Source organism: Seriola lalandi, unplaced genomic scaffold, assembly GCF_002814215.2.
Source record: "Seriola lalandi dorsalis isolate HSWRI2012SDOR001 ecotype SW California unplaced genomic scaffold, Sedor1 jcf7180002054748, whole genome shotgun sequence".
NCBI lineage: Eukaryota > Metazoa > Chordata > Actinopteri > Carangiformes > Carangidae > Seriola > Seriola lalandi.
In genome coordinates this window covers 5,239,405-5,258,422 of record NW_019525301.1, presented here as the reverse complement: position 1 = coordinate 5,258,422, position 19,018 = coordinate 5,239,405, and the positions used below count along the sequence as shown (strand labels likewise).

Genomic DNA, 19,018 nt, shown 5'->3' with positions numbered 1-19,018 from the left:
GGGGGGGGAGATTAACTGACCACTGCTATTTACCTCTCTAATCCTCCCTCTTCTTCAGTCTTGTGTAACTGATCGGTACAAATGGGCTTTAGTCAGTGAGAACTGACCACAGTCATGGACATGCAACAGTTTATGTAACCAGGACACAAGGAGAAGGTGTGTGTGTGTGTGTGTGTGTGTGTGTGGAGGGGGGGTCAGGGTCAGGGGAGGATTTGCACTCAATTTTAAAAAATATTTTATTTCTCTCAGTAAACGTCTGTTTATTTTATTTCCGAGTATGAAGGCACTGTAAAGACTTTCTGACATTAACACACTAAACACACTGGACAAGAATAACAGCCTGATGAGGGAAATGATACATTTCTTTACTTTTCTTGATAATGGATGAATGAATGAATGAATTAATTAATTAATCTAATAGTTAGTAAAGTAAAGTTATAGTCAAATTTTATATATTTTTTCCACAGTGGTAACACAGCCATGAACTGATTGATGAATGATGATTAATACATTTTCATTAATTATCATTTCATTATCAATTGTTTTTCATCTCATTGTTACACACGGATGCTAAGGATCTGCAGAGAGCCAGGGAGCAGGTGATCCTGCAAAGAGCAACACAGGAGACAAGCAGAGGAAACAGAGATATGGATTTAAATATCTAGGATCAGCTGCTGGAGCATTGATGCACAAACCTTTTATAAGCATGAATTCCTCATGCATCAGGCTTTGATGGAGGTCCATCATTGTTAGAGTGAAGACCTAATGTCAGTCACCTGGATTGTAGGTTGTCGTGGGGGGTCACCCCCCTTGTTAACCTGTCTCCTTCCACTGGTAGCAGAGAGTGCACTGATCCTGTGTCTGACTGAGGTTTGTTCAGGTTGGAGTCTTTGATCAATACATGAAGCTGAAGTCAGTTTGGTCCTGGATCTATAACTATAGGCTATAGATACTCAGGTCTATACTGTACAGAGCAGTGTCAACTTCACAGGACTCACTGCTGTCTGCAGTCATCCTGTAATGTTCCTTTACCTTTACTATTACAGATGTAGGTTTTACTGTTGATGTGTGCTGTAACCTGGGAGTGGAGCAGGTCATGTGACTGATGAGCTTCACCTGCTCACCTGCTACACTTACAAGTTTACGTCGACAAAACTACAGTGTGTTTTGAAAAATAAATATTGAAATTTTTAATGTCCACAAAAAATAGGGCGACACTAAATATGTATTTAACCGAATAGCAGTTCTATTCAATCAACATCGTAATTCCAATTAAAATATCAAACATCTATAATCTATAATATTGAGAATTAGGCTCGGCCTCTATGATAATCCTGCAACAGTGTCCTCCTCCGTGTTGGTTGGTGGTGTGCTCCTGTTGGTACACCACCTCTGTTAAAAAATAGCAAATAACCTGAATAGAAACTGAATAGAAATAAAGGCAGCCTACTCTGATTCTGATTCAAATTTTCTATTTTCTATTTTCCATGTTTCTGTCCAATGAGCAATTGACAGAAAAATTAAAAAATAACTATAAAATCTTAGTTATACATTGATCTGACAAATGAAAAATGCCATTTCAGAAAAATGACTTAAATTTTCCACCTTTCATTTTTTATTAGGGAAAATCAAACTGATCCACACTGCACAGCCCGTTATTGTCCTTTATGAACAATTTCTCACAACTGTCTGGATACAGAGTAAACTGGTCTGGTGTCGTTACACACTGTGGCTCAAAAAACCTTGAACAAATAAGTCAGAGGAGAACCTAAACACATGACAGCTGCAGCAGGAGGCTACAACAGTTTGACATTTGTATGCCTTGGTCTCGGCGACAGTCACAGCAGGAGACACATTGTTTGTCTGTCCGTCCCATTCTTGTGGACATGATATCTCAGTAACGCCTTGACAGAACTTGGACTGAAGGATGAACTGATTAGACTTCGGTGGTAAAGGGCAAGGTCAGTGTGACCTTACATACACTTTTTAGGCATTTCTCTTCACAGCATTTATGACAACATTTCACACAAATGGTTCATATTTTCTGTGTCTCTGGATAAACAGGGATGTAACCTGAAACTCATGTGGGAGGCAGAAAACAATGTGGAAGTGATTCTAGTTTTCCATATGTTGTCATGTATGAAAAGATCTACTTGATTACTATAAGTGAATTATTTAAGCAGCATTTGTATAGGAGGGATTCTGTCCCAAGCTTTTTGATCCATGTAAGCTGTCGATCACTGTAACTGTGATCACTATGGAACAGTAAGAGAGCCAAGACCAGGGACAGTTAGGGATACAGGGGTATCTCTCCCTCCAGAGTATACAGTATAATCCTTTTTTATGAATGAGTAATACTTCACGGTGTTGGACAGAGTATAAAAAACTTTGTAGAACTGCAGAAGAATCTAAAGATGGGGAAACTGTTCAGATTCACAGTCTGATTAAACAGATTTTTTTTTTAAATGACTCAGTGCCACAGAAGACAGAAATACACTCTTTTATTTTCCTCAGCTGTGGGAAGGGTTGGGGTTTTATTCAGTGTTACAGATGTGTAGTTCTACAGTGTCACTAAAAACAGTTGGACATGGTCATGTCAGAGCAGGAGTGGGATGATTTTTCTATTAACTAATTATTAATAGAGTATAAATGTATTTATAATTTATAAAGCCAAGCCTAAAGAGCCGATGGAGATGTAGATAATAGTATTCAGTTAATGGTCCATCAGGACGGATTATTCATGTTAGAAAAGCCTTTCATTCTGATGCATCTATATCTAGGTTTGTATATCTTTGTCTGAATACATGTATTTATGTTTGTTTATTTTTTGGTAAATTATGTGTTTTAATAAAATGTAAATCACAGTCTCGCTGTTTTTCCAACCCATGAGAAATGTAAATGATTCCTGTCATCTGTGCTTCAGGAGTCTACGGCAACGTCAGAGCCAAGATGGGGCGGAAAGAGATCATCTGCAGCTGGAAGAAAAGCACCAGTAACATTAAGGACATCTTTGACTTCAAGGGCAAAATGGGATCGTAAGTATTAATGTTTAAAATAAAGAGAGAGGAGCTGAATGTTTTGTATGTACTTGAAGGTTTTTATTTATTTAGAAAGAGAATTTTAGGAAAGTTGCAAATTGCAAAAGAAAGGGTGTGATGAAGACCATCAGGTCACCAGTACTGGGCATTTTGAGCAAGAACCGTTCGCCGGCTGTTGAACAAATCTGTAAAGAATGTAGTGTGGTCATGAGAGATTTGATTTCTGTTCACTCTCCCAATTTTACCATTACATTAAAAGTATTACAGGGCTAGTAAGTGAGACCCTCAGCAGATTTTTAGTTTTCTGATGAAGATGTTCAGTCTGTGATGAGCACAGGTGTTGGCTGGTGGGACAGCTGTCCGTCTGCTTGTTCCACCACGATACACGAAACTGCTCGTTGACAACAGGTTGTAAATCGTAGCTGATTTTGTTGTCACAGTTGAAAAGCATTTAATGCAATCTCACATCAGCAGCCACAATCCTGATTTCAGCTCGAACTAGACTCAGCAGCAGACTGAGGTGAACTCCCAGTGACCAGGCTCACATTGGCATCACCTCCCCGAGAGCCGCTTTTATCAATGGAGCCTCTTACACCATCTGCGTAATCTACTCACAGCTGAACCTGGATCAGTGCAGGACTTCAAAATCCACTGTCAATGGATTGTCCCATCAACAAAATTATTTTGTCAAACTTTGCAAATGTATCGTTGTTTATTTCTTCACACAAACAGCTTTGAATAAATTGAATACAGTTTAAGATTATGATTTAAATCATGAAAAATTCAATCAAAGGTGGTGGTGATAACTGATATTGAGGCTCCACACTCTACCGCATTATTTGTTGTAGTCGCCCAAAATGTGCAAATGCACAATGTTACAGTCCTCAAAATAAATCTGGTTAAAGTGATCAACAAACAAACTGTGTCTCTCCTGCCCTGCACAGAAAGTCTCTTTTTCTTTATCAAACATCATTTCCAAGAGTTTAGTGACTTCATGTTGGCTTCACATCACTGGTCAGAACAATGACCTGTAACAAACGGCTGCTTGGTGTTTCCTCCTCAGAGTTTCACTGCTCTCTCAAAGCTGCTTAAAGTGCTCCCTCCTCGACTGGCTGTGAATGAGGATGTGTGTGTGTGAGTGTGTGTGTGTCTGATGTTTCTGAGCACTGACGTCAGGACAGCAGTGCAGGAACATCCTAGCACCACTTCATTATAGGATTAAAGATGTAGTTGACTATACTGGAGTGTGAGCTGTGCTGAATGTGTCTGAAGGGAGGTGCTGTGAGCAGGTGGAGGTGTGTGTTTGTGCAGAAACATGAGGCAGAAACATGTTGGACATGTGCAGTTAACACATATGTCAAAGATCCATTAGAGTTTGACTTTGCAAAGGTGCATTGAGTTCATTAAAGTAGTAAATAAATTCTTTAAAATATCTCCCATGTGGTGATTTTTATCCCTCAAACACATGTTCTCATTTGAAGGTAGAAAACAGCTGAGAATCAGCACGTTCACCGGACAGCCATTGAAGACTGATTAAAGAGTAACTAATGTTATAGGATTGGCCTCCGTGATGTTCCTGGGTCATGAAAGTTGATAAAATGATTTTATCAGATCAAATCAAATATGCTCCATGATGAGAATTTTGGATGAAAAAGGACAAATTTCCTGCTCTTTCCTCCCTCTGCACTGAGCACAGGCAACTTTAAAACAAATAGCAAGCAATAATATTACAGCAGCTGCAGGTCTGGAGTGTAACATTGCATCTGCAACATGTGTCTTTGAGTCTCCCCCTCATTGGATTTGCGGTGTTTTGGGTGAGAACTGCAGTATCTCTGGGACGGATGCTCGACTCAGTGGCTAAAATGTGGGATCACACCCGGCTGACATCTGACTGTGAGGATAAAGAAAGGCCTGCCATGCTGATACCCATCCGAGACAGGACTACCTCAGCCTGTCTGCATTACATGGTGATGATGTCTTGTTGGTCTGGCTCTGGTCTGGTCTGTTGTGTGGTTGTCTTTAACTGAAGGTTGCTAGCTACGGACATCGGACCTATGAAATGCTATCATTTCATTAGTGAATGAACCACAGTGGTGAATGTTTAAATACTGAGATGAAACTACAATAAAACACCAGAGTAATTAGCACCACATATGGAGACGTCCTAAGGCTACGTCCACACTACTACATTTCATTTTATGACAGCGTTTTAAAACAAAAATGATCTCTGTCCAGATGACCATTTTAGCTCAGTGTCTGTCCGACAACACACCTGAAAAAACATTCAGACGTGACCATTCATGTACACTGAGCATGTGCGAGCCAGTGTAAACAGGAAGTAGACTGCCTTCTCTGCAGTTGGTTAGTTACAGTAAATCCTCTGAAGGAGGAACAGCAAAGACAGTTGTAGCATTAAAATGCAGAATTTAACTGAACAACAGCTGCAAAGACAACAAGGTCATTAACACTGTGATTCATTATCATGTTGTATTCACCACTGGTAGTCCAGGCTGATGAGAGCCAATCAGGAGAGACCGTGGGTGTCTTACATCATCGTTTCCAAAGGTTTTCAAACTAAAACAGGACCATCAGAGTTTCCAAAACTCTCCATTTTCGGTGCTTGAAAACTTAAGAGTCGTGTGGACGACAGGAGGAAACGTAGGAAAAGAGATACACTTTAAAACGAGTGTGGATGTAGTGTAACTGAAGCATGTAGCAAGGACACATTGTTAGAAACACAGCAGTACCTCTTTAAATCCAGGAGGGGGCAGACAGGCCATCCAGCCATGAACCAACAACCGCTATATGGATCCACTGGTGTGACGACCAACACCAGATTAAAACCTGCTCAACCTCTGACTAACTGGAAGTCTGATGCTCAGAATCTCCTGCATGTCTTTTATTTAACAACTCTATGTGACATGGAGCTGAAAGAATAAATCCACCTTCATTTATACTGTGATGCTGAGCAGGGTGGGGCAGATTGTATGTGGTCATGCAGCATGGCTGTGAATAACTTAGAGATAGGACAGGATACACTGAAATCAATGTCTGGATGTAAGGAAATTTGTGGAAGAAAATGAACAGAGATGGAATGAATGAATGAACGGATAAATGAATGCTCCCGACAGTGTGACACAGCTTCCCTCTGTCCTTCCTTACATTAAGTCACTATTCTGCTTCATAAAAACATGTTCAGACCAAGAATCACAGTCAGTGCTCAATCAGGTGATGTGTATCAGGTGTGTCAGGTGTGTCGCACTTGATCGAGGTTCTGCATCAGGCCCTTTGCTGAGGTTATTTGAATGAATGATGATCAGTGTGTGATGGTTGGCCAAGATCTGTAAGCCAATAGAAAGAGAGTATTGTCTCCAAGCAGGAGGTGATCACCTCCTTTGTGGTTTCCAGAACATCAGGTGCAGCACTTCATTTAATGTCACTATCAGCCTTTTATTTATTTTATTTAACTCCTTTTGGCTCAGATGTAGCTTCTGTGTAAAAAAACAAATCTGCTCTAAGTGAAATAAAAATCCCAGGAAGCCTCACAGAGTGAACTCACCTTCACCTTAGTCAGGTAATGTGCTGATTAAGCTTGTTACATTCGATCATGTTGTGTTTGTCACTTCAGTAACTACTTTTACGTTCTATCCTGAGCAGAGAGCAGTTAGAAAATACTAGAAAATATGTTTTCTGATTTCTATAGTTTATATTTCCATTTATAAGGCAGTATGAGTTTTATATGGATAACATAAATATTACTTTTCCACCTTGCACTTATGTAACATCAACTAGGTTGTATAATAGTGTAATTTAACACAATGCTTCCTTCATACCAAACACACAACTTGAGAGAATTTTAGCTAGTGTTTTCCCTCAGAAAACCTTTACATTTATGGTGAAGTCTTCAACTGAAAAACCTGATGAACATTTTCTAATCTGGTTATTTAATAAATAAATAAATGAACATCCACTAGTGGCAGTGATGCATCTCACACTTGGGGACCCTTCTATCTTCCCATTGGCTGGCAGAAGTGTGGTGGGCTTCTTGTTCTCTCCATTAACTTCGTCTTGTGTCTCCGTGTCTGTCCTCACTGTGCTGGTGCAGGGGGTCGTTCTCCGAGGTTTTCATGGTGAGAGAGAAGCAGACGGGGAAACTGTACGCCCTCAAGTGTCTGAAGAAGAAGCACCTCGTCCACACCAACCTGGAGAATGAAATCAATGTGCTGAGAAGGTAAAACACACACATTTATATATATATATATATACACACACACACACATTAATGCAGGTGATTCACATCATGTTATAGCAAATAGAAAGCACAACATGCAACTGAATTTCTCTTTAAATGTACTGAATTATTCAGAGTGAGAGGTGAACCAGGATGACAGGCAGCATGTGTTCCAGTGTGAAAATGAGTTCAGTGAGTTCACAGCAGTGACTCTCTCTCTCTCTCTCTCTCTCTCTCACTCCCTCAGGATAAAACATGAGAACGTAGTGGGACTGGAGGATTTCTATGAGACTCGGACTCACTATTACCTGGTCATGCAGCTGTAAGTAGACTCATCATTATCACAAATGATCACTTTAGTAGAAAATGATAATGGTGACGGCTCTCATATTGAGTGAAATCAGATCTGACAGTAACAACAACAGTTTGTGGCACATAACACACAGCTTCTTTTATATATTACTGGTTTTCTCTCTTAAATTTACCTTCAAATCAAGTAAAGTTAGAAACATTATCACCAACAAATCTCTCTGACAGAATCATTTACATTTACATTTATATTTACTCATTAGCAGGCACTTTTATCCAAAGCAACTTACAAGTGGATATCAGTAAGCTTGACAGTAGTAGGAAACTTAGCTTAAATATTAAGTACTCTGTGTATTTAATAAGTGCAAGGAGATTGTGTTAAAGAAGTGCACCAATAGTGCATAGTAAGTGCTAGCTAGACATGTTAGGGTTTTAGGAAGAGGTGAGTTTTCAAGAGATTCTTGATCACAAATCAGAATCACACATATATTGTGTATCTGTTTGCCATAAACCAATTAGAGACACACAGCGTAGTCTCTCCTTAAAAGATCTGATATGAAATTTAAACTTAGTGAAATATTCAAACCTAAAGTCAGTGTTTTTTTTTTTCATCTCTGAAACCATTATTCTAAACATTTCGTGCATTCCTTTGTGTGTGTGTGTGTGTGTGTGTGTGTGTGTATGTGCAGGGTGTCAGGCGGAGAGCTGTTCGATCGCATTTTAGACAAAGGGGTTTACACTGAGAAGGACGCCAGCACAGTGATTAAACAGGTGCTGCAGGCTGTGAGCTACCTGCATGAGAACAGCATCGTACATAGGGACCTTAAGGTAAGACACACACACACACACACACACACACACACACACACACACACACATACACACACACACACACATATGGAAATGATTTAATCCAGGAAGAAAATGAAAAGCTAAAGTTCTTAGAATGAATGAAACACATTTCTAATGTTAGAATGTCTCAGTGTCATTCGTTGTGTGTGTGTTCTGTAAAGTCATGCACCTCTCACATTTTCATGGGAAATTAATTCTGGATCTTATCTAAATAGGAGTTGATGAGAACTCTCCTCACCTCTACACACTTTCTCTTTTTCCCTCTTTTTTTACTCTCTAACCTCCTCTCTCTCTCTCTCTCTCTCTCTCTCTCTCTCTCTCTGCTCCTCCCTGTGTCTCTGAGCAGCCTGAGAACCTGCTGTACTACAACACAGATGAGAACGCTAAGATCATGGTCAGTGACTTTGGTCTGTCGAAGACACTGGAGCACGGCGTGATGTCCACAGCCTGCGGTACTCCAGGATATGTTGGTGAGTTACTGGGGAGGAGGATACACACACTGGAGCGGCTGCAAATACCTCACACTGTGGAAAATCTCAACTCATTATCCATATAAAACTGTACATTTAAATAATCAAACTGCTTTTTGACACAGTATAATTCAAGGGTAAATTACAGTCCAGTGTGGTTTATGAACTGAATCTGTGGTGATCACTCCAACATCATTAATTACATTCTGCAGTTCTCATGGTACCAAGTACAGGGAGTACGTCATATACACTATACTGTATATGCAAATATAACATGTTTAAGTGTATGCAGCTAAAGTGTCCACGCTGTTATACTGACATGTTGAAGGTTTGTGATTGTAATTCATATTTAAACTGCACACACACAATACACGGGGTTAGGCTAGCCTAGTGCACTAGCAACTAGCATATCAAACTAACGAGCTAAATGTTTGCTAATGATGCTGACTTAAGGGCTGAATAAAACAAGTAGATGGTCAACTACAACAGAACTTTTGGTTCATCATTCATAAGAAATGGTTTGCAATTACACTGTGTTTTGTGCATAATTTTTCACATTGCATATTAGAAATTGTGCACATAAAGCTGTAAAAAGATTTAAGAATCGTGACTTTGACAGTCTCAGAGTCAAAAACATGGGATTCAATTGCATAATCATTTAAACCTCTCCTGTGGGTAAAACTCGGTGGTAAAATACATGTTTCATATCCTGGAAATAGCAGCCATTTAGAAATTTCAAGTGGCTAATGGGATTCTTTAAATGAATGGCCCAGAGGGATAAACATACCAATTCTGGTGCTTATATCCACCTTTGAAAGATTATTACAATAATCTGCTGCACTATAAATCATCCGTTCACGTCTAAAAACGTAGAACTTCATTCCAGTACCATGTTTGAACTAACGTTTTCACAGTGTAATCATGGTGTTACAATTTGAATGTGGCATATTAAATCCTGACAACAACACAGCTGAACTCTGGTGTTGCTCTATAGCATGAATGGTTCATGCAGAACAGAAATGGGGACTCAAGTTTGCAAGTTGGACTAGGGTCGCACTGAAGTAGTGACTCAGACTCATGAACAATATATTTTATTTTTATATTTTGGCACATTAACATGATCCAAATTTCTGACAGGAGAGAGATCAATAGTGCACCTAGCAACAGTAACTCTGCATACAAACCGTCAGGAGGAGCAGAGTGGGTTCAGGACCACAGCTCCCAGTACAGCTCCCAGTACAGCTCCGAGTACAGCTTCCAGCGGGTCCAGCTTTATAGAATAAGCAGTAGGCAGAAGACAACAGGGACCTAGTCTGGGTTTATTTATCAGGATATTGTTGTATAGCTTTGTTTTCTGATGTTGTTTCATCAGATCTGTGATCAGCTCAGAGCTACAGTATTTTATTAAAGAAAGATCCAATGAAGGAGGAAAAAATACAGAAATTAAAATATGTCTGGGGGGTATTTACTGTTGTACTGTCCAGTCTGAACTCTGACCACTCTCTCTCTATAGCTGCTGACTTATACAAAGGACAGTGATAAAAGAAACTACAGTTTGATGTTGTGGTTGTTCTTATTCAAACAGAAATGTTAGAGGACCTCCACCATAAAAATGAGCCATTAGAAAAGAGGTTCTTCTTCCTCTGTCTCCTACATGATTCTCACTGTTGTGTCTCTTCCTGCAGCCCCTGAGGTTTTGGCTCAGAAACCCTACAGCAAAGCAGTAGACTGCTGGTCCATCGGAGTGATCACCTACATCCTGTGAGTGCACTTCTGTTGTCTGATAGTAACACAGCACATTATAGGACTGTTCATCAACAGTCATCACAGATGGATGAGAGGATCCATTAGATTTTCTCCACTCTAAGTTAATATGCAACAACACATCACCTAGTTAATTTATGGACCAGAGCTTATCCAGTAAATCATCATTTTCCCATCAGTCTCAGTGAGTGTTTCTATGGAGATGACTGTCATCAGATCAAACCAGTTTTTCAGCTTACTTAGAACAACATGCTTCACCATAGCTGCTAAAGTTGATCCAACATGTTGATGATGGGAGTTTCACAGGAGGCAGATATGAAGGCACTAACTGAGTTGGCTGTGTGTTGCAGGCTCAGCGGCTACCCTCCGTTCTTTGAGGACAATGAAACTCGTCTGTTCTCAAAGATCATGAGGGCTGAGTATGCCTTTCATTCACCATTCTGGGACGACATCTCTGAGTCAGGTATGAAAAACAGTGTTTAGACATCTAAGATCCCTGCATGTTCTCTGTTACACTTAAATTCAGGTTCATACATTGCTTTGACCTACTTCACAAAGATTAAGATTCAATTTGACGTTTGAACTATGCGTGGCTGTTTGAAGATTCAGCTTGAAATGAGATGTAAAAAAACAGGTGGGCACGTAAAGGTTGTAGGTTTTATTTCAGAAGTGATGTGAAGTCAGAGGTTCTTCAAAACCGTAAATATGTGAATGCCATTTCCTCTGTTTATATATTTATATCATATAAAACAACACATGATGGAGTTTGTCATCAGGCTGTCCAAATTCATTCTACTCCAATAAAATGGAAGTAGATTGCTGCATTATTAACACCACTTAGACCGATACTTTGCTTCAGTCTTTTCAGTCTTATTCTTTACTGATGTTCAATATGGAGCTTTAAAGTAACTAGTTTTGTATTGCTCTGTGACCCAGTAGCACATGTTCATAAACATGTTGAACCATGTCATTTGTGCTTTGCCTCGAAAGACTTAAACCCATACTGTGGTTGACTTCAGTGTTAAGTGTTAAGTATAGGTGAGGGTTTGTTCATAGAACCTCAGAGCTTAACCTGAAATAGAGCGGCATGCCCAGTGACATCATCTCCCGAGGCCAGCTATAATGGTCTGACCTGTTTGGATCTAAGTACTCTAAGAACTACCTGGGCAAGGATGATTCTCATCTCCCTCAGGGATTAAATTAGCCGGCATTAAGAGGCGGTCAACCGTCCTCCTAACCTACAGAAAAAACCTCTTTCTGTGAAGGTCAGAGTCTGCTTTCATTCACATGTTTATGTTCAGCTTGAATTGCCAAATGGAAAAGACCTGAATGAAAATGCAAGAAAAGATTAAATACCGATTTAGAGAAGAGGAGATGCAGCTGAAGAGGAAATTCATATTGCAGAAAACATTATTTTTCAGGAACTTCTTTCTCTCCTTGTTTCATTTCCAGGTGCATCAGAATAGTCCTGCCACCCACTGTCAGGGTTTGGCTTGTCTTGTTGTATTATGATGATCAGTGTGAGCGTTGCATTGTGGGATTACAGATGGTCAAGTCAAGTCAATTCACAACATACATTATCTCAAGGCACTTTCCAAATAGAGCAGGTCTACACCTTCTCTTCATAATATTATTTACAGAGACCCAACAATTCCCACCAAGAGCAGCACTATGCGACAGTGGCGAGGAAAGACTTCCTTTTAAGAGGAAGAAACCTCAAGCAGAACCGGACTCAGGGTGGGCGGAGCCATCTGCCTCAACCTGTTGGGTTTGGAGAGATAGAGAGAGAGGGAGAGAGAGAGCAGGAGAGAGCACAGAGGAAAAGAATAAGAACATGCAACGATAGCAATATTAATAATAGTGAGAGTAGTGGCAGTAACAGAGATAGTAATGTAATGGCAACTGTGGTGCTCATACTGATAAAAGTAGTAATGACAGTTAATAACATAATTATTAATTCTAGTTAATTTTAGCAGGTTTAGCAGCAGGATCATGGGGGCAGTAGGTGGTTTGCAGTTGCAGATCCAGAGTCAACGCTCTGGAGGCGGGAGGACCTGCAGAGAGTAACAGGGAGGAGATGGAGAAGGAGAACGAGAAGGTGGAGAGACAGGCACACAGCCTGGGCGCTTTATGTGCTTGAGGGACAAAGCAAATGGTTAGAATGATGCAGTGATATTCAGAAAAATGGTCATGTCGTCTAGTTGAAGGTCAAGGATAAGACACTGTGTGTAAAGTTTTATTAACTGTCTGTATGAATCTTATCAGTGGTGCAGTGCAGGTCACTCACTTCTAAATCTCTTATGTGCATCATTCAGTCGTGGCTGCAAGCCACATTTTGTTTCCCAGACAGTGAAGGTGTGACCCACCTACTCTGCCTCTGATTGGCTAACACTTGTTCCCTTCATTAGTTGGGTTTGTTATATTTAGGCATGAGGAGTGATGATTGCTTAAGAAACTACTGGCCCATAGACTGCCTGCGAGGTGAGAGAATAGTTGACCAGTTTTCATGTGTGGATGGACTAAAGAAAAAGGAATAGTTCAGTCAAACTGCAAAATCATGTAGTTGTCTCAGCCTGTGGTCTGTGAGACAGTAAATCTGTGTCTCTTCTGTGGCTGATTTCATAATGATCCTTGGTTCCTGAAGTCAACCATCAGAGTTTAAAAGACAATGTGCAAATACTGCTGGTCCATTTCTGGGTGAACTGGGCGAAGATGCTGCATGGCATGAAGAAAGTGTAAACTGACTTCTCCAGGCACCACTACACCACTTGATCTTACTGAATGAGTTTCAAATTTTTACTTCATGGGCTGCCGTAATGGCCTTGCTCCAATAAACACAAATAGGTTGAATAAAAATAGGCCGTGCTTCTGATTATCTGCTCCAGAAAAAGACTTGCCGTCTTCCTTCAGGCTCCTGCTTTAGACTCCTCAAACTAAGACACAATCTTAATAAAGTCTTGTTTATACCAGCTGTTATTCAAGGGTCAGTCTCCCTGAAACACACAACACACACATAAGGTTTTCTGTTAGTCGGCTTCATTCTTTTTACTTCTCCTCTATCATCTGAGCACTTTTCAGCTCACTTTTTTCATTCGATTCATAAATGGATTTATAAGTCATTTTCATTACTGTTAAATAGATGCTTCAGAATAATAAAGTTTATAGTTGAGTTATGGAAGAGTCATTGGTGCTTTGTTGTTGAAAGTTTGAAAACTCAAATCAGAACATTCACATTAACGCAGTGAATAGAACCTTCTGGATGCTAACATATGTAATGTCACTGTAGATGACTCAATGCATGTTATTGTTGCTTGCAGCAGGTCACAGCAGTGATGTCTAACCAGATGCTAACTTCTGTCTCAACAGCAAAAGACTTCATCAGGAACATGATGGCGAAAAACCCCACGAAACGCTTCACCACTGAGGAGGCACTCAGACACCCCTGGTCAGTCCTCACACACACACACACACACACACACACACACACACTTTTTTTTTCCAAATGAAGTACTTGACTTGTCATTGATTTGATTGCAGGATTGCTGGAGACACAGCTAAAGACTTGGACATTTATCAGTCTGTCTGTGAACAGATGGAGAGAAACTTTGCCAAATCCAGATGGAAGGTGAGTGCTGCTGGTTCATGGACTGATGTGCACTTTCTGTTTACATGCACACAGGAATCCAGATTACACGTGGTAGAGAAGGAGGTTTTTACATCTACATTTGTTAAACACTGTTAAACATAGAAAACAAACAGACCATAGTTTTTGACCAGAGCTCCCAACTTTAAACAGACACTTGTTTGATATATATATATTTATGTGCGTATGTGTGTGTACACACACAAATATATATATTTAAAAGGTACAATATAAAACATAACACATAATGCAACACTGTCAATGCTGAAAGCTCTGTTAACACTGTTAAAGTCTCTCAGTGTTAGTTTATTGTGTAATTATAAAGTTTTAAAATTTTACATAAGATCAGGATGGTTATTCATCAATGGACATATCAGCTAAAAAGCCTGAACAGCATGTAAACAACAGATTGTCCTTTGTCTGTGTTGTTATTATGATACTTAATGACAATATAAATTAACATTGATAAAGTATAACTGGTCTTCACATCAGGTTTGTTTGATACTTCTCTCCATTAAAATCTTCTTAGATATGAGGATAACAGAAAACTTAGGAGCCAAAATACAGATGGACAAAAAGGGTGTTAAAGAAAACCAACTTACAAAACGAGCAAAACAGAACTAAGAAACAATCCGAAATCCAGGTGAAACTCAGGAACACAGAAGAGCCTGTGTTCTTTAGGAGACACAGGGGAAACATGGCTGGAACAAAAACAGACCAACCCACACAAGGGAGGCAAGGGTAATAAAGCACAGGTGTAACACATTAGGGAGGGGCAGGCAATCAAGTCAAGTCAACTTTATTTCTAGAGCACATTTAAACACAGCTTGAGCTGACCAAAGTGCTGTGCAAAGAGCAATTCAAATAAACAAGTGCAAAAAATACATGTACAATACATAAGACACATATAAGTTTAATAACAAACGAAAGACAGCATAAAGCAAGTGCTCAATATGAACATGATAATGGACTAGGAGGGTAGTGAGCTAAAACACCAGTGAATAAAAATATGTCTTTAACCTTGATTTAAAAATGGAGAAGGAAGGAGCGTAGCTGATATCAGGTGGCAGGAAGCTCCATAGTTTTCAACTGCATTTGTGAAAGCTATGTCACCTTTAGGCGAGCTCGTGGGACGTGTAGAAGGGATGAGCTTTGAGATCTGAGAGATCTAGGAGCTAAATGCCAGTAGATGAGATCTGAGATGTAAGGTGAGGCCTGACCGTTGAGAGCCTTAAAGGTCATCAGCAGGGTCTTGAATTGAATTCTGAAGTGAACAGGAAGCCAGTGAAGGGAAGCTGGGGTGATGTGCTCGCATTTCTTAGTGCCAGTCAACATCCTAGTAGGTGCCTTCTGGACCATCTGTAAGCAGGATAGAGAGGTTCGAGGAAGGCGTAAACACAGAGAATTACAATAGTCTAGTGGAGAAGTGATAAAGACGTGGATTACTTTTTCCAGGTCATTGAAGGACAGAATCGTTTCACTTTCTTAACTGGAAGTAACTTTTAACAACAGAGGTGATATCAACAGAATCAACAAGGAGGGAAACAGGGCAAAGACAGGAAGTAAAATGACTGCAAGATAAATAAAGAACTCTACTTCAAGTATACTTATTTACTTACTTCAAAATAAAACAGGAAATGAAACAATGTCCAAACACAAAGAGTCCAAAAGTGTCCAAACAAAAAGTGTCCTCTTAGGGCAGACCATCACATTTCTGTGTCATATCATTACAAATTGTTGTACAGACAAAATAAGTAATTTGTCATTATTTTTGAAATGTCATAGACTAAAACAAACAAATACATAGAGTGAATAATGAAGATATAGTAGGCTAACTGTTAGTTGCAGCCCTATATATATCTGGGGCTGATATTCGATAATCTTTCCCACCATATGCAATATTTTCCATAATATCAAAAACTTTTGGGAGATTTGTAGTCTGCCTTGTTGCTGAGTCTAACTGCTTTACATTGTACCTCGGCATGTGATAAATAAAACATCCAACTGCTGTTTAGTGGCAGCATTGCCTGAAACATCAAATAAAACAATATAATCATGTATTATAAAAGAACAGCTGAAACATCAAATACAATAATACAATCATGTATTATTAAATTAATTGTATTTTAGTAGTAGCTGTACAAAAAGTCACCAGCAAATTATCCTATTTCAATAAAGGTAATGAGTGACAGACTTCTAGGGAAAACCCTGTAGTGAGCATTTCATATTTCACATCGGGTGTCAGAAGTGTAACTCTACTCATGTGTGTCTTTCCAACAGCAAGCCTTCAACGCAGCCTCTGCAGTTCATCACATGAAGAAATTGCATTTGTCCCACAATGAGCCCTCCTCTTCACCCCTCTCCATGCCCAAGATCCTTGTCCAGCCCCCCTCCCAGAACAATCTGGAGGCCGCCGCCCTCGACCCTAACGGGAATCCTGTTCATGCTGCCAATCGCCTGTCCTGCAGTAACTCTGAGTCGGACAGAGGGCTCTGTCCATCACTGAGAGCCAGTCACACTCTCACTGTGGATGAGTCAAGAGAGGTCCATAGCTTTCATTCAGAGAGCGACGCTCCTTTCAGGCCATCCAAGAGGTGAGAGCTGCTGGAAAACTGCTTGGGTTCACCAGAAGCATAAGAAAAAAGTTGAGACAAAATGACCGATTTCTTTATGGATAGATAAAGCTGTAAAGCAGAACTCGAGATGAGTTTGTTCGATATGAAGTTTTAGATATGTCTTTTTATAAAATCAGTTTTGCTCATGAGTTCATCATGAAATTACATCTCTAAGAACTGTTCTTATTTCAGAAAACATCACATTACATTTTTGTAAAGAAAAACTTCCACATATTTTAGCAGTATTGGGTTTTTGACTGGGGGAAGCTGGTTGTCTTTTCAGCATTTCTCAACATCTGAGTGAATCTATTCTTGAAGGATTATTTTATAAAAATGAAAACAGCGAAGAACAAGACATAAGTTCAACAGTAAAAGTATTTAAATAGGCTAGTGGCAGATATTTTATAATATCAAATATTTCAATATTTCCTGCCATAAACAATATTTATCATAATATCAATTTTTTGTATTTTGCCATTTTGCACAGTCTTCCCTACTGCCACTGCTTTCCTTATTGTACATTGTACCTTGGCGTGGGACAAATAAAACTAATTATATGTAATAATAAAAAAAACACACCTGGAACATATATAGAGGCTACAGTCCTCGCTGCAGCAAGGACTGTAGCCTCTATATAGGGGGCGCCTGCGTAATCCATGATGCCCCAATTTATCATTCTTAAAAAAACAACCGAAACAAAAAGTAAAACTATATAATTGTATTATATATTATAAATATAATGTACGATAATAATATATTGTATTATTATAATATTGTATATATTTGGGATAGACTGTATGTGAGCTTTTAGATATTGGCCATTTGTTATTAGTGATATAATAAAGGTTTTCTTTACAATTTGTGAACGTTTTTGCTGTGACGCCAGAATTCACATTTTCTGTTTTTACCATGTGGATTAAACTGTTGCATCATTTCTCATTCTAATGAATCCTGGTTGTGTGATGTGTTGCAGTGTGGATGCTGTGGCTCAGAGGAAGGAGCAGCCGCTCCAGTCTGGAGTTTGTTCTGTCATGTGAATGGTTGGCTGACCCGAGACAAATCTCTGAAGACGACAGTGGTTTCCTTCTTCACGTCAAGGTGTTGACACGTCTGCTGTTAAGCTTTGTCGTGTGTGTTATGTCTCTCTGTTGCTGGAAACATTTCATCAGCAGACACACAGTGTGGAGTGACTGTCGGTGAACACGTTAAAAGAGACAAAAGCAGGAATTCATCATTTAGACTTCATATAAAATCTTGCTGCGCTGATGGCATTTATTTTCTTAAAACTATTATTAATGTATATTACTGTCAACAAGTTACTAAATTATATAAAAAAAATGTATTTGTTTCAAATAGAGATAGGTGACATATGCAATGATTTTTGAATTCTCTGTATGTCATTACTCAGATCATTTATTCTTTGCTGTCAGACGCTAAACCTAAAGCTGGGAATGTAACTTTAACTATAGCGTTCGGATCCTTCTGAACCCTGGCGGCAGATTTTTGGACATGTATCATTATTTTGCCATTCATGCTGAATTACACTGATGTATTGAGTCCAGGTACCACTTAACACACAGACGCTGCATCTGTTTATGAGATTAAACTTCATGTTGAGGTGGAGGCATTGACACTGTGTTTGCTGTGTCTCCCGATATGCACATAAGCTGCTCCCTTGTAAACAAACTGAATTTATCAAGTGCCACAAGCTGGTGTGAACACTAGTTACGTCATGGATGATTCTGAATTCACACATGTAGTGACGCACACGCATGTTTCTTTTGTATTATTTTCTCAATAAATGTGTAGTAACTAGTATCTGTGCTTCTTTGCATGTTGAAGGAACAGCTGCAGCTACAGCGTGCTGGGCTCTGCCATGGAGCTTTAAAGCTCCTTACAGTATAAAGATAGATGTGCATGTGTTGTGTGAGTATAGATCGGGTTTAGTTTCTATATTAATACTGTGAAAGTATCAAAGCCTCAGTCCACAGAGAAATGCACACAGCCTGTATTCAGAAACTGAGCCTTAAAACCAGCCGTCAGGACTTCTGCAACTTTGTGATGTCACAACAAATAAAATACAGAAGAAGAGGAAA

At 39.5% G+C, this 19,018-nt stretch overlaps 1 protein-coding gene across 1 annotated transcript in view; it reads left to right on the top strand.

Moving 5' to 3' along the window:
* The window catches only part of LOC111668587 (calcium/calmodulin-dependent protein kinase type 1D-like), a 19,863-nt gene extending 1,123 nt beyond the window's left edge, over window positions 1-18,740 (top strand). The window contains exons 2-12 of the mRNA XM_023424655.2: window positions 2,924-3,035; window positions 7,144-7,269; window positions 7,517-7,591; window positions 8,268-8,406; window positions 8,777-8,900; window positions 10,586-10,661; window positions 11,015-11,127; window positions 14,031-14,109; window positions 14,202-14,289; window positions 16,588-16,901; window positions 17,896-18,740. Coding sequence (XP_023280423.1) covers window positions 2,950-3,035; window positions 7,144-7,269; window positions 7,517-7,591; window positions 8,268-8,406; window positions 8,777-8,900; window positions 10,586-10,661; window positions 11,015-11,127; window positions 14,031-14,109; window positions 14,202-14,289; window positions 16,588-16,901; window positions 17,896-17,959 — 1,284 coding nt within the window. The 5' untranslated portion in view covers window positions 2,924-2,949 and the 3' untranslated portion in view covers window positions 17,960-18,740. The remainder of the gene's footprint in view (window positions 1-2,923; window positions 3,036-7,143; window positions 7,270-7,516; window positions 7,592-8,267; window positions 8,407-8,776; window positions 8,901-10,585; window positions 10,662-11,014; window positions 11,128-14,030; window positions 14,110-14,201; window positions 14,290-16,587; window positions 16,902-17,895) is intronic.
* Window positions 18,741-19,018: the final 278 nt, after the last annotated feature.